Source organism: Gouania willdenowi, chromosome 9, assembly GCF_900634775.1.
Source record: "Gouania willdenowi chromosome 9, fGouWil2.1, whole genome shotgun sequence".
Lineage (NCBI taxonomy): Eukaryota > Metazoa > Chordata > Actinopteri > Blenniiformes > Gobiesocidae > Gouania > Gouania willdenowi.
The window spans coordinates 727,193-740,892 of NC_041052.1; the positions used below are offsets into that span (position 1 = coordinate 727,193).

General features: G+C 38.5%; 2 protein-coding genes across 9 annotated transcripts in view; both read left to right on the top strand.

Annotated features, from left to right (window-relative positions):
• Window positions 1-6,416, top strand: part of trim36 (tripartite motif containing 36) — a 33,706-nt gene extending 27,290 nt beyond the window's left edge. For all 7 annotated transcript variants that reach the window (XM_028458426.1, XM_028458428.1, XM_028458430.1 and 4 more), the window contains 3 exons: window positions 2,467-2,650; window positions 3,599-3,712; window positions 3,871-6,416. In XM_028458426.1, the coding sequence (XP_028314227.1) occupies window positions 2,467-2,650; window positions 3,599-3,712; window positions 3,871-4,252 (680 nt within the window). In that variant the 3' untranslated portion in view covers window positions 4,253-6,416. The remainder of the gene's footprint in view (window positions 1-2,466; window positions 2,651-3,598; window positions 3,713-3,870) is intronic.
• Window positions 6,417-7,504: 1,088 nt separating this feature from the next.
• The window catches only part of ccser1 (coiled-coil serine-rich protein 1), a 125,064-nt gene continuing 118,868 nt past the window's right edge, over window positions 7,505-13,700 (top strand). For both annotated transcript variants that reach the window (XM_028457997.1, XM_028457998.1), the window contains exons 1-2: window positions 7,505-7,640; window positions 11,991-13,002. In XM_028457997.1, coding sequence (XP_028313798.1) covers window positions 12,016-13,002 — 987 coding nt within the window. In that variant the 5' untranslated portion in view covers window positions 7,505-7,640; window positions 11,991-12,015. The remainder of the gene's footprint in view (window positions 7,641-11,990; window positions 13,003-13,700) is intronic.

Consider the following 13,700-nt stretch of genomic DNA (forward strand, 5'->3'; position numbering starts at 1 on the left):
ATATTCATTATAAATCAAAAATCTCGCTCTCTTCCCGTCAGTAGATCAAACTGTAGAGTTTCTAAATTCCTGAACTTTCTGGTTTGTGTAACGGAGACGATGGATTAGCGTTAGCGTCATTAATGCTGGAATTTTGATCCAGATAGAAAAACAGTAGAGCGTTGGTCTCACACACAATAACACACAATAATAATATGTCTGACACACAATAACACACAATAATAATATGTCTGACACACAATAACACACAATAATAATATGTCTGACACACAATAACACACAATAATAATATGTCTGACACACAATAACACACAATAATAATATGTCTGACACACAATAACACACAATAATAATATGTCTGACACACAATAACACACAATAATAATATGTCTGACACACAATAACACACAATAATAATATGTCTGACACACAATAACATGCCATAAAGACACCGCCCACAATAACATGTCATAAAGACACCGCCCACAATAACATGTCATAAAGACACCGCCCACAATAACATGTCATAAAGACACCGCCCACAATAACATGTCATAAAGACACCGCCCACAATAACATGTCATAAAGACACCGCCCACAATAACATGTCATAAAGACACCGCCCACAATAACATGCCATAAAGACACCGCCCACAATAACATGCCATAAAGACACCGCCCACAATAACATGTCATAAAGACACCGCCCACAATAACGAACATGATCATATTAAAGGTTCTAAACAGGAACAAACATCCACATTTAAACTGAACTTTCATTTTAATTTGTCACATTCTTTACTGAAGCCTTTCATTTATACACTTTATATTGGAAGCTAATGTAATGTTTTTCAACCTTGGGGTCGAGACCTCATGTGGCGTTGCCTAGAGTTTAGATGGGGCCTAAAATGTCTAGTAATTTATAAAAGGAAAATAAACGTTTTCAAATTATAACACAATCCTAAACAACTGTATTTTATACTTTGTCAAATATAAATGGAGTTTAAATGAAACGCAGTCACTAATCATGTCTACTCTGTATTTGTAACAGTAAAACAAACATAATCAAAAACTGATTCTAGAGAAACAGTCTTTAGCGTAGCTAGCATAGCTAGCGTAGCTAGAAGTTCTTCGTGTGAAAATGGGGTCACGATCCAAAGCATGTTGTTGTATTTTACATTGTTAACAAACAATTATACATTTTATTTGTAACGCACTTGACATTAGAAGCTATCTGAAGGTGCAAAAGATTAAAAATAATAAAAATGAGAATTGTGAATGGGAATTTCAAAACCACAGTAATTGAAAAGTTAAAAGTTGTAAATTAGAGTGGACAAAATCAATTTAAACTGGTAAATAATGACACGACAAATGGTGAATGTGGTTAAATTGGAAAAAATAATAATGAAATATGGTGAAAAGAGGTAAAAAGTGACAATAATGGGTCAATATATGTAACATTAGGTGTAAAAGTGATAGAAAGGGTTTATAAGTGATGAACATGTCTGGAAAGTGGAAAAAATGTGAAGAAAAGTCATTGAAATGTGATGTGAAAGTGTCAGAAATGGGAGAAATGTAGCAAAATTACATTAAAAGGAGCAAAAATATGGCAAGAAAGTGATGAAAAATAGTTTAAAATATGGAGAGTTTGGTGAAGTTGCAGAAAAAGGATAAAAATGAGCTCAAATTGTTCAGAAAATAATCTTAGTTTCTTGAAGGCATCTAACGTTCTCCTTCTGTGCTGCTCATTCCTCCTCTATTATTCTCATTATTCTCATTATTCTCATGCCCTAGTTGTTGAAAGGACTTCCCCAGACACATGCTAATGAGGTGGTCTCCCCCACCCCCTCCAGCCGCTGAATAGCATTGTGCTAACGCTAACGCTCCAGTGAGCAGACATAATGACTCTGGCCTGAATGGATCTGAATATGTTCATCATCTATTTATAGAATGGATTTAACAGCAACATGATGATGATCTTTGGTTTATATTCACCCTAAAGCTGTGCTTCTCAAAGTGTGGGGCGTGCCCCCTGGTGGGTTTTAGAGGTATGACAGGTGGGGGCGTGACAGTCTTTCTGAGATCAATAACACTATTGCATTATGAACTATGTTATTTGTTCCCTGTTAGTTTATTTCATACATGCACTAAATTAACTTTTTTTTTTTTTTAACTTTTTGTTACAGATTGTAAACAATGTTTTACTTCCTGTATTTTTGACTATTGCACTTTTACATTTGTTTTTTATACAGGTTATGACTTTAATGTAGTTGAAATGTTTTACTTGTTCTCTGTTAATTCAATCATTGTGAAAATATGTTGTTTGTCAGGATTATTTGGAGGCACTGGGAGCTGGTGGGGGGGGGGGGGGGTACAGAAAGAACAAATGTTGTTTTATCGCCCTCTTGTGTAGACAACGTGTTATTACAGGTGTGTAGTAATGTGTGTGTGTGTGTGTGTGTCCAGCATTCAGCTTCCTGTTCAGTGATAAATGTGGGTTCAGCTCTGAGAGGCTGGTCCTCAGTAAGAGACGAGACGCCGTGGAGAGCGTAGCAGGCTCCGCCTTCCTGCTAGCATCAGAGCGCGTACAGACAGGAAGTTACATCGCCCTGGATTACATCATAGGAGACACTGGAATCACTCAGGGAAGGTACGGACCAATAGGAGTGTGTTTACGCACGCACCTTTTTTTATTTAAACACTTTCCATCCTAATAAGCCATATTTAGCCCAATAAATACCTTTCCAATAAATACTGTATCTATTTTTCTACCTACATTTTCCCTCTTTTTGTTTTGTTTTTGTTTGTTTGCCACATTTTGATCATTTAAGCTTCTTGTTTCCATTACATACCACATGGTTTCTCTTTTTTACACATTTTAGTCACTTTTCACTCTTTTTATGCCTCATGTTACTCATTTTTTCACTTTATAACCCCTCAGAGATGTTATAGTTATAGGTTATAGTGACTCTGAGGGGCTATAGTGACTGAGGGGCTATAGTGACTGAGGGGCTATAGTGACTGAGGGGCTATAGTGACTGAGGGGCTATAGTGACTGAGGGGTTATAGTGACTGAGGGGCTATAGTGACTGAGGGGCTATAGTGACTCTGAGGGGCTATAGTGACTGAGGGGCTATAGTGACTGAGGGGCTATAGTGACTGAGGGGCTATAGTGACTGAGGGGCTATAGTGACTGAGGGGCTATAGTGACTCTGAGGGGCTATAGTGACTGAGGGGCTATAGTGACTGAGGGGCTATAGTGACTGAGGGGCTATAGTGACTGAGGGGCTATAGTGACTGAGGGGCTATAGTGACTGAGGGGCTATAGTGACTGAGGGGCTATAGTGACTGAGGGGCTATAGTGACTGAGGGGCTATAGTGACTGAGGGGCTATAGTGACTGAGGGGCTATAGTGACTGAGGGGCTATAGTGACTGAGGGGCTATAGTGACTGAGGGGCTGTAGTGACTGAGGGGCTGTAGTGACTGAGGGGCTGTAGTGACTGAGGGGCTGTAGTGACTGAGGGGCTATAGTGACTTCTCAGAATGTTTAAAGTTAAAACTATCTTTATTAACCCTTTTCATCTGTTTATTTTTCAGACTTTACTGGGCCTTTAAGGTGGAGCCTCACTCCTACATGGTTAAAGTGGGCGTGGCTTCTGACACAAAGTTGATGGAATGGTTCCATAACCCCAGAGACACCAGCAGTCCCAGGTTGGTGCTGTCCATACCTGTTTACACATGTAAATGGGGCCTTACACCAACACAATTAGACACACACACACACACACACACACACTGCTGAGTGTGTCCTAACTCTGATGATTAATGTATTCACAGTGCTCGTTCTCCTCTCTCTCTCTGTTCCTCAGGTTTGACCAGGACAGCGGCCATGACAGTGGCAGTGAGGACACGTGCTACGACGTCTCTCAGCCCTTCACCCTCCTCACCCTCGGCATGGGGAAGATCTTCATCCCCAAATCCTCGTCTTCCTCCTGTGTCTCGACGGGCGGCGCCGCAGCGTCCTGCGATCCATCCAACCTGTCCAACCGGGCCCTCCCCCTGCCCCAGCGCGTTGGCGTGTGCTTGGACTACGAAGCGGGTCGTGTCTTCTTCTACGACGCCGACACCATGCGGTGCCTTTACGAGCGCCCGGTGGACTGCTCCGGGACCATGTACCCCGCCTTTGGACTCATGGGCGGAGCCAGAGTTCAGCTAGAGGAGTTTGTCGCTGCCAAGAGGTTGACCTTCTAAGGACGGGACGGGGTGATGATGGAGAGGGGTGGGGCTTAGAGAGAAACAGGGTAACGGAGGACAATCTGATGGTTAGAGCGATGGGCGTGGTTAAAGATGGCACCAATGGTTCCCACGGTACCAAAGTCTTTCTCTGACGTATGTTTAGCGCTCTAACGGGCTGCTCTGATTGGCTGCTTTGATTTTAAACACGTTTGAGCTCTTTTCATGTTTATCGTTTTGAACCGTCATAGCGTAGAAGATGGCACCAATTAAAGATGGCTCCAATTAAAGATGGCTCCAATTAAAGATGGCACCAATGGTTCCCACGGTACCAAAGTCTTTATGTGATGCACGGTTAGCGTTCTAACGGGCTGCTCTGATTGGCTGCAGTTCTTTTAAAGCTTGTTGGACCTGAGACGCCTTGTAGCTGATTAGAGCCTACGTGCCTTTCTGTTGGAAGTGTGCGTGTGCTCTCTGACACACGTTGGCGTCATTGCACAACGATTAGGGAATATATTTATCAGCGTTAACACTGTGTGTGTGTGTGTGTGTGTGTGTGTAGTTATAGACACTGGTGGTATCGACTTCTTTATTATTATTATTATTATTATTAATAAAGACACAACTTTTCTATTTTCACTGTTATTTTCAACTAATGTAAGATTTTTGCAGCTTTTGACTTGTTCTCGTCACACACGTTAAAACGTAATAATGACACGTTCACTACACAACTAGTGACATCTATAGTCTCACTTATCGATGTTAAACTTGTATAAAGGGTTTTTTTTCACAGATGGTTCACAGTGTGTGCGACTGGTTTTGGTGCTGACATCACAGATCACCGCCTTTAAAGGTTCTTCAGGTTCCCACGGAAACACCACCTCAGCATTTTGTTAGCCAATCAGAGCGCGGCAGCGTGCTGGAGGAGAACAACACTACTAAGTGTTACTGTGTACATGAATGTGCCTACACACACTGGGCTGGTCACATGATTGTTTCGTGGACGTTTGTTGGTTTTCTCAGGTTTCTGGTCCTCATAAGGTTCCAGAGCTTCTACCTCCATCATCAGGCCTGTGAAACTATACTACTGTTACCTTTCTATTAACCACCACGCTGGGCTTTAACGTTTAGTTTAATACATAAAACACAGCTTAGATTTATTCTTTTATGTTTAGTGAAATAATGTTTGACTTAAAGTGTGTGTTTGTGTGCATTGGCTTCAGTGATTTAGTGAGTGAAACTCTCTTTACTTTAGTGTTTTTTTTTTTTTTTCATTTTCAACCCAAAGTGTAACTAATTCTAACCTGCAGCAATTTATCTTAACGTCCCTAAAATAAGATTCTATTGATCGTATTTAAACTGTCACTGCAGCCTCCACAAACTGTGTGTGTGTGTGTGTGTGTGTGTGTGTGTGTGTGTGTGTGTGTGTGTGTGTGTGTGTGTGTGTGTGTGTGTGTGTGTGTGTGTGTGTGTGTGTGTGTGTGTGTGTGTGTGTGTGTGTGTGTGTGTGTGTGTGTGTGTGTGTGTGTGTGTGTGTGTGTGTGTGTGTGTGTGTGTGTGTGTGTGTGTGTGTGTGTGTGTGTGTGTGTGTGTGTGCGTGCGTGTGCACGTACTAGCTAACGGCTAAGCTAAGGATGAGCAGACAGCAGATATTTACTATAACTAACAAATGTAATTTTTGCATTTGCTCTAAAAAAGAACTGAATGTTTCAAACTAACTACTGTATGAACATTTAGTTTATCTGCTCTGTCACAACACTGTGTGTGTGTGTGTGTGCATGTTGCTAAATCGTTGATGCTGATTTAATGTATCATCTGACCTGCTTTGAGTAATAACCACATGATGTAATCTGACTTTAAGTAGCACTTTAAATGTGTAGCATGTGAGGAAATGTTTGGCTTTGCAGGTGTGTGTGTGTGTGTATTATACGTGTGTGTGAGGCTGTAGAATCAAAGTGATCAGTCTGAGACCATTGCACTGATAATAATTGATCAGAGGATAATCAGTGGGATATTAATGGTGTATTAATGAATTAATAAGCTTTGTTTTGTCACTAGTGAATTAATGTTTGAACCAAATGATGTAAAACTGTTAATTTTTCTTTTTTCTGCTCCTGAAAATGTAACAATGCTCAATCTACAGGAGCAGATTTCTTCAAATAAACTAGTGTTTTTAAGGTTGGATCATCTCATTTGTATTTCAATAGGCAGTGGCTCTCAAACCGGGGGGCGCGCCCCCTAGGGGGAGCGCTAGAATCGCTTTGCTGAACCTTGAGCATGAAAAAAAGGAAATGTTTTGGGTTTTTTTTGCACTTAATTAAATAGTTTTATTGCTGCTCTAAAATATGTAATTGCAAGTTTTGTTTTATTTTACATGAAATTTCAAGAAAAGTCCAAATTTCTCTATTTTTTTTCCACAAAGGTCACATTTTTTTTTAAATCCACATGTTTTCATAAAAGCTGAGGGAAACTTTCAGCAGATAAATCAAACATTACTGTTAGTGCTGAGGTTTATTCAACATGATGTTACATAAGAGCAGAAATGTGATATTTTCTGAGTATGTTTACATTCAGACCAATGTTCACTGAGAAGCTGCAGTTTGATATTTTCACATATCGTTTTACTTTCTTCTAGAACACAGTGAATTATCTACATTGTTATTTTTAAGTGAATCCTCACATTATTCCATAAACGGAAATCCACCTCCCTATGGGATCAGTTCTGTGTTTATAGATTTAACATCTATACATTATATATAAAAACATGTATAAACTATGGCAAGCCATTTAGGAAATTAAATGTATATATTTAATGACTCCGGGAATATTTAGAATGAATGAAAGTTTGAATAGATATGAGTCTGAATATATTAAAAAATAATTTGAATTTTAGAGCTGCAACTAACGATTATTTTCATAATTGATTAATTGGTCAATTAATTAATCTATTAATCAGATTTTTTTCAAGCACAGTTTATTTATAAAGCTCTTTTAAATTGAAATAAAAGTGTCTCTCACGCACAAACACTTGTGGTACGCGCGCATATAAACTTATATAGGCTGATTAATGTGTGATATGTCAGGTTTTTAATTATTATTACCGCTAAAAACTAACAATCTGCTTTAATGAAAATTGAGTCACAATAACTGAAGAATAAAAACTCTGAGGATGATGATGATGATGATGATGATGCAGGATGCTGTGCGTGTGCGTGTGCGTGTGGAGGTGCGTCACGTCACGCAGCGCGCGCTTGCGGCACGTCGCTGCAACGCGGAAGGAGATCAGTGACGTCACAGAGGTGCAATGTCGATGCTAGCGGTGTTAGCTCTGAGCTAACCGGTTAAAGGCTGTGAAGAACCACCACTAACACCGCAGCACTGAGCTGCTCTGACCGATTCTAAGAAGGTAAGAACCGGACCTTTAGTGAACGTTAGTCCGCTACATGTTAGCTGTAGATACGGTCCTTCTGTCAGCTGGTCCTGGTCCTGGTCCTGGAGCAGGTCCAGGTCTAAAGGCGTCTGTGGACGTGGTTCACTGTGACATGTCATTAAATATAAAAACATGAATAAACTGGTACTAAAACCAGGACTGTATGTGTTTAATCAGAGCTATGAGCTCATATAGGAGGCCTGTTTATCACAACATTAACATTAGTAATGCTCTGGTTCACTCTGACAGCTCCAGGGATGCACGATATTAGTTTGAGCCGATAATCGACTACAGATGTCATTTGGTTTGTATAGTGGAATTAAACAACATATTCATTATGCAGACTATCATGGTGGGAAACAGACAGAAGATAAATCTGAAGATATTATAACATCAGTAAATATTTGTTCTGCAAACTAAGGAAAATACATGTCATTTTGTTCCTTTTCTTCTTTTCTTCACTTTCTTCTTCTTATTTTTTACATTTAATTGTTTTTACAAAACACTTATATTGTTAAACAAACCCATAAAATTTAATGAACAAATTAAACAAAATATTTTTTTTCTTTAAAAAAAAAAAAAAAAAAAAAAAACACGAATACATGTCATTTTTAATTCATGATAATTGTTTTAAAACCCAATAATGAAGCTAATTGCAGCCTTAAAACCCTTACTACTTACTTAGATGTTGTATTTTAGTGGTAAGATTATTCTGTCAGAGCTAAATATGAGAAATGTGTTGAGCAAAGACAGAAAAATAAGAAATCACTGCCTTTCAACAGCATAAAAACTGCTGGAGATGATTTTTTAAAAATCAGATAAAGACACAGTGTAACCTCAGATCAATAAATGAAAAATAATTTGCTCGAAAAAAGATGTACAAGGTTAAAATTATTGCTCGCTTGTTTTCATCTCCACTGTAAACTGTCTCTAATTGACGTTGTTGGTAAAGTTTGGTACATTGCATTATGGGATGTGGAGTCCTGCAGATGGATACATAGAAGTGTTTCTACGCCATTCTTATTGTGATTTCTTGTGTTTGTTCTCCACACGATGAGGACAGTGATTGGTTTGACTCCATGTTTGAAAATAAAATGAGTTAAAAAATGATGGAAAAGGTGGTGAAATGGGATTTAAAAAACCACAGAAATTGGTTAAAAGTGACAATCATTGGTCAACACATGAGACATTAGGTGAAAAAGTGGTGGACAGGGTTTATAAGTGCTGAAAGTGGAGAAAATGTTCAGAAAAGTCATTGAATTGTGATGTAGAAGTGTCAGAAATGGGAGAAATGTAGCAAAAATACATTTGAAGGAGCAAAAATATGGCAAGAAAAAGTGATGAAAATAGGTTAAAATATGGAGAGTTTGGTGGAGTTGCAGAAAAAGGATAAAATGATTGTGGTCTACAGGACTCCACATCCCATAATGCAATGCAAGAAACTTTTTTAACAATGTCAATAGGAGAGTTTTTAATGTGGAGATCAGAACAAACTTTTGAGCAGTAATTTTAACCATTTTACATCTTTTTTCTTGAACAAATGATCTTTGATTTATTGATCAATGAGGCCTACACTGTGTGTTTTTGATTTTTAATTGATCCTCTCTAGCAGCCTGAACAGGCCCCTCCCCCTCTGTACGGTAGTCATTTTGTAATTCAGCGTATTCTCAAAGGTGCGGTAGGTAATCACATGCAGTAATTATATTTGCAACATGCGATTACACAACAGCCCATGTTGAGCTAGCAAACATTACACACTTAGTTTGAACTCAGAATGATGTGCTTATTTTTACTCTTTACCAAAGTAAACACACTTAACACTGAGCGTGTTTTAATCTGCCTTTAATTGGCTGCAGGACGTTTGTCTTTGAGTGAGTCTAAGTGTTCTGAGCTGCTCTGATGCGTTTATGGCTGTAGGAATATTAAAATTCACTTTAAAGTGTTTGTTTGTGTTAAAAAGTACTTCCTGTTGCAGATACTTCCTGTACGAACACCTCAATGATCTAAAGCCAAGTTCAACATCACTTCTTCATGTGACTGTTTCCATGTTTTCACTGCTGATAGTTCCTCTGTTATTGTTCTGCTTTCCTGTCTCTGACATCATTATTATTATTATAAATGATTGTGGCCTTAAATCATTTGATGTGGTTTCCATCATATTTACCCTTTGAGATGTGGCGCTCTTATAATCAGCCACGTCAGTAAAGGAAGGGTGTTAATGTAAGCTAATTACTCAGAGAAGGAAAGCAGACACTGGATGAGCTGTGTTTAGTCTCTGGAGCTTTTACTGACACTAGATAACTATGGAAATGTTCTTATTTGACTAGTGATGAACCAGTGGAGGAACATCAGACACTTCTGTACGATCAATGATCACTATAGTAATAACATCACATTTAACCAACTTGTTTAATTCAGTACATTTGGTTTTAAACCAAAAACAATATTTGATGAGATGCTAAATAATAAGAAAACATAGAAGAAAGAAACTGTGTTGGTGTCAGAATCCTTCTAATGTTCCTCATTTAATGATATACTGTATATTCTTCATTTGTATGAGCAACTAAAGCTTCTATTGATATTATACAGTATATAAAATAAATCTAACTCCATCACGTAGAAAGGTAAATATGGTATAGTTATAAGCTCCACCCACTCTCTCAGAATATAGAAATAGATCTGCTATACATCCTATCTGGTGGACATGTCAGCTCCTCTAAATAGTCACAAAGTCAGTGTGTGTTTGGGTCTGGAACATGTTTGGGTCTTCAGTAAACTACTGAGCATATGTCTCAGCTCCCTGTAATGTGATCAGCTTAGAGCTATGAATAGAGATGTAACGATTAATCATAAGGCAGTTAAAAATCGATTCATAGGTATCACGGTTCACATCGATACTCTGAAAATTGAATCGCAGTAGTTTTTTTTTTTACTTATATATTTATCCTTCTCTTCCAAAAGTGTAGGCGGAATCTGCTACTACTTTCTTTCTGACCGCCTTCTACCAGCGCCCTCTGCTGGTCCAAACAAATATTTGACGTAAATACAGTGCAATGATGGGTTTTTTTTTTTTAAAGTCCAATTGTTAAGGCACAAAATAAATTTTCAGTTGCACTTTTAAAAAGAAAAAGAACTATTAGTCACAGATATGCATTGGTTCTAGGCTCACGCTCTGGAAATATAAACATATACGCTTTTTACTATTTTCATTGGTCCATAACTGTATGTGGGAACGTAAGAATAAATCTGATTTGTTTTAATTTATAGTATAAATGTTACTCTTTATTGGGATATAAAACTATTTTTCTTTATGTGACTTTTTACGTTACGTTATTTCACAAATCGTGAATGTTGAAAATCCTTTACATGATGTCTTTGTAGCTTGGCTCATGTGTCTGATAATCATTAATTATGTTTTTCACTAGTAGCCTAAAAAATATCAAAAACATTCCATGAGAAAAACTTTTATTTTTGAAAACACAATGTTTATTATTAACACATTTCTCATCTTCTACATTTTCTTTTTTTTTTGAGGGCGTTTTTCCTTCCAAATAAATGTAATCAATATCACACTCGAGGTCGTGCTGTTGTGCTGAAATATCAGCACTGGTGTGATTCAGATGATTTATTTTTATTATTATTATTATTATTATTATTTTCATTATATGGGGCGCCGGTTGTAAAGTTGTGCATGTTGACATAAACAGCAACTTTTTGTGACATTTAGCAACAAACCATGTTAAAGAACGTGTGATTTTTTTTTAATGTTACTTTTGACCAGATTTATAGCACTATTTGTAAAAATTATGATATTTCTTTTTTCATAAAAATATAATGTCAGTGTTAAATCTAAATAAGTTTAAATGTAAATATAAATGTTAAATCTGAATCTTAAATGTTAATCTAAATTTCATGGGTGAAACTAAATATTTAGCTATTATAAAAACTCACCGGAAGTACCAACATAAATGCCCATTTTGGTGAATTTGCATATTAGCTAAATATTTAGTTTCACAGTGAAATTTAGATTTAGATTTAACATTAACATTTACATTATATTTTTACGAGAGAAAAAAATCACAAATTTCACAAATATTGCTGTAAATCTGGTCAAAAGTAACATTATGAAAATTCACATGCGTTTTTGAATGTGATTTGTAGCTAAATGTTGCAAAAAGTTGCAGTTTATTTTAGCATGTGCAACTTTACGGTCGTGGCCCCATATAACAGACTTTTTATTCCCTATTCCAGTGAATCTTCTTGTGTTTATGATTATTGATGATATCTCTAATCCTCTCACTAATTTTCTCTTTGTGTTTCCCTCAGATTTTCCCGCGGTCGCCTCTTCTAAATGGGTGAATCAGGCTCACGCCGCTCCACACTCGTTTCCCGCCTTCCAATCTTTCGCCGCAGCAGCAGTAAACGCCAGGAGTCTCTTCCGTCCTCGCCGTCCTCTGGCGGCGTGGGAAATGGCGTCCACACGTCCTCGCCGTCCAGCACCAACTCCAGCTCCGGCAGCACTGGGAAGCGTCGCAGCTTGTTCCGCACGCCGTCTCTGAGCTTCTCCAAACGGAACAGCGACCCCCGTGTTCAGTCCGTCAACCTCAACCTCACCCCCCCACCCCCACCCCCGCCACAGACCCAGGACACAGACGCTAACGGGAACAACCACGAGACGTTCAGCGATAACGGCGGACGAACAAAGTCACGCCACTCGTTTGGCTTCGGGAGCCACAAGCAGAAGAAGATCTCCCGTTCTCAGACAGAAGACTTTAACAACAAGGCGTCTTCATCATCATCATCCTCAGCCAATCGGAATGTGTTCATCAACTGCATCAGCGGCTCTGGGGTCAACGAAGGAGATGACTCGGGGTTCCTGGACGACTACAGCGGCGCCAGTAACAACAACAAGCGCTCTTCACGACACAAGAAACAACTTCTACCAAAGTCCTTCTCTGCCCAGCATCGATTCTCACGTACGTCTGACCACCCCAGACCCCCAGAGGTGAGTCAGCATTCACCGACGTCCACCGCCATCACTCCACACACGGCCGGACTAGCTCCAGGGTCCTGGCCTGGTGAACTGGTCGGTACCGGTGCAGAAAGCTCCCTCCAGTCTCCCATGATCTCAGAGGACCTCACCACCGCCATCACACCCTCAGAGTTCATCCCCATCACAGAGGACTCGCTGTCTGAAGCCGACGCCCTGCCAGCGCCCAGTCCAGGATGTGGCTTAGCCCAAGGATCCAGTCCTACACCAGGTACAGGTCCTGGTACCTTCCCCTCGAGTCCATCAGCTGCTCCAGAGCCCTTCAGTGTGGTCGTTTCTACGTCCCAGGTAATCCACCTGTTTGGTAAAAATAAAATAAATTGATATCATGATTTTTTTTATTTGTGAAATCACTGTTTTTTTATTTTTTAAATCACAATTTTTTTCAGTAAAATTGTGATTTGTTTGTAAAATCAATTTTTTTTTAAATTTGTAAAATCACAATTTTTTTATTTGCAAAATCAAGATTTTTTTATTTGTAAAATTACAATTTTACTATTTTTCAAGATATTTACCAGTAATTATTTTTTGATTTTGTTTGTGATTTTGTGTTATGAGTAGCCATGATTAGAGCACAACAAGTGACAACATCCACCAGCTTAGATATTTTTATACTGCACACTTAATTAGAACTAGATTTATATTTGAGAAAGTATGGTTTAGTAGTTGACAATGTAGCAGAGAAGAAGAGCTCTCCCAAGAGACCTTAACTCCCTTAAACTAGTGCACGGCTGACTACCAAACCTCAGAGTTGGAACTGTTGCCCCCGGTGGTTCTCTTTTCATAAACAAGATATTTACATTTACTTATCTTTAACTTTTCCTGTTTTTTTTTTAGAGCAACCAACACAAGTTGTTATTGTGACTGAAAAAACTACTAAATGATCTAAAGATCTACTAAATGATCTAAAAAACTACTAAATGATCTAAAAATCTACTAAATGATCTAAAAAACTACTAAATGATCTAAAAATCTACTAAATGATC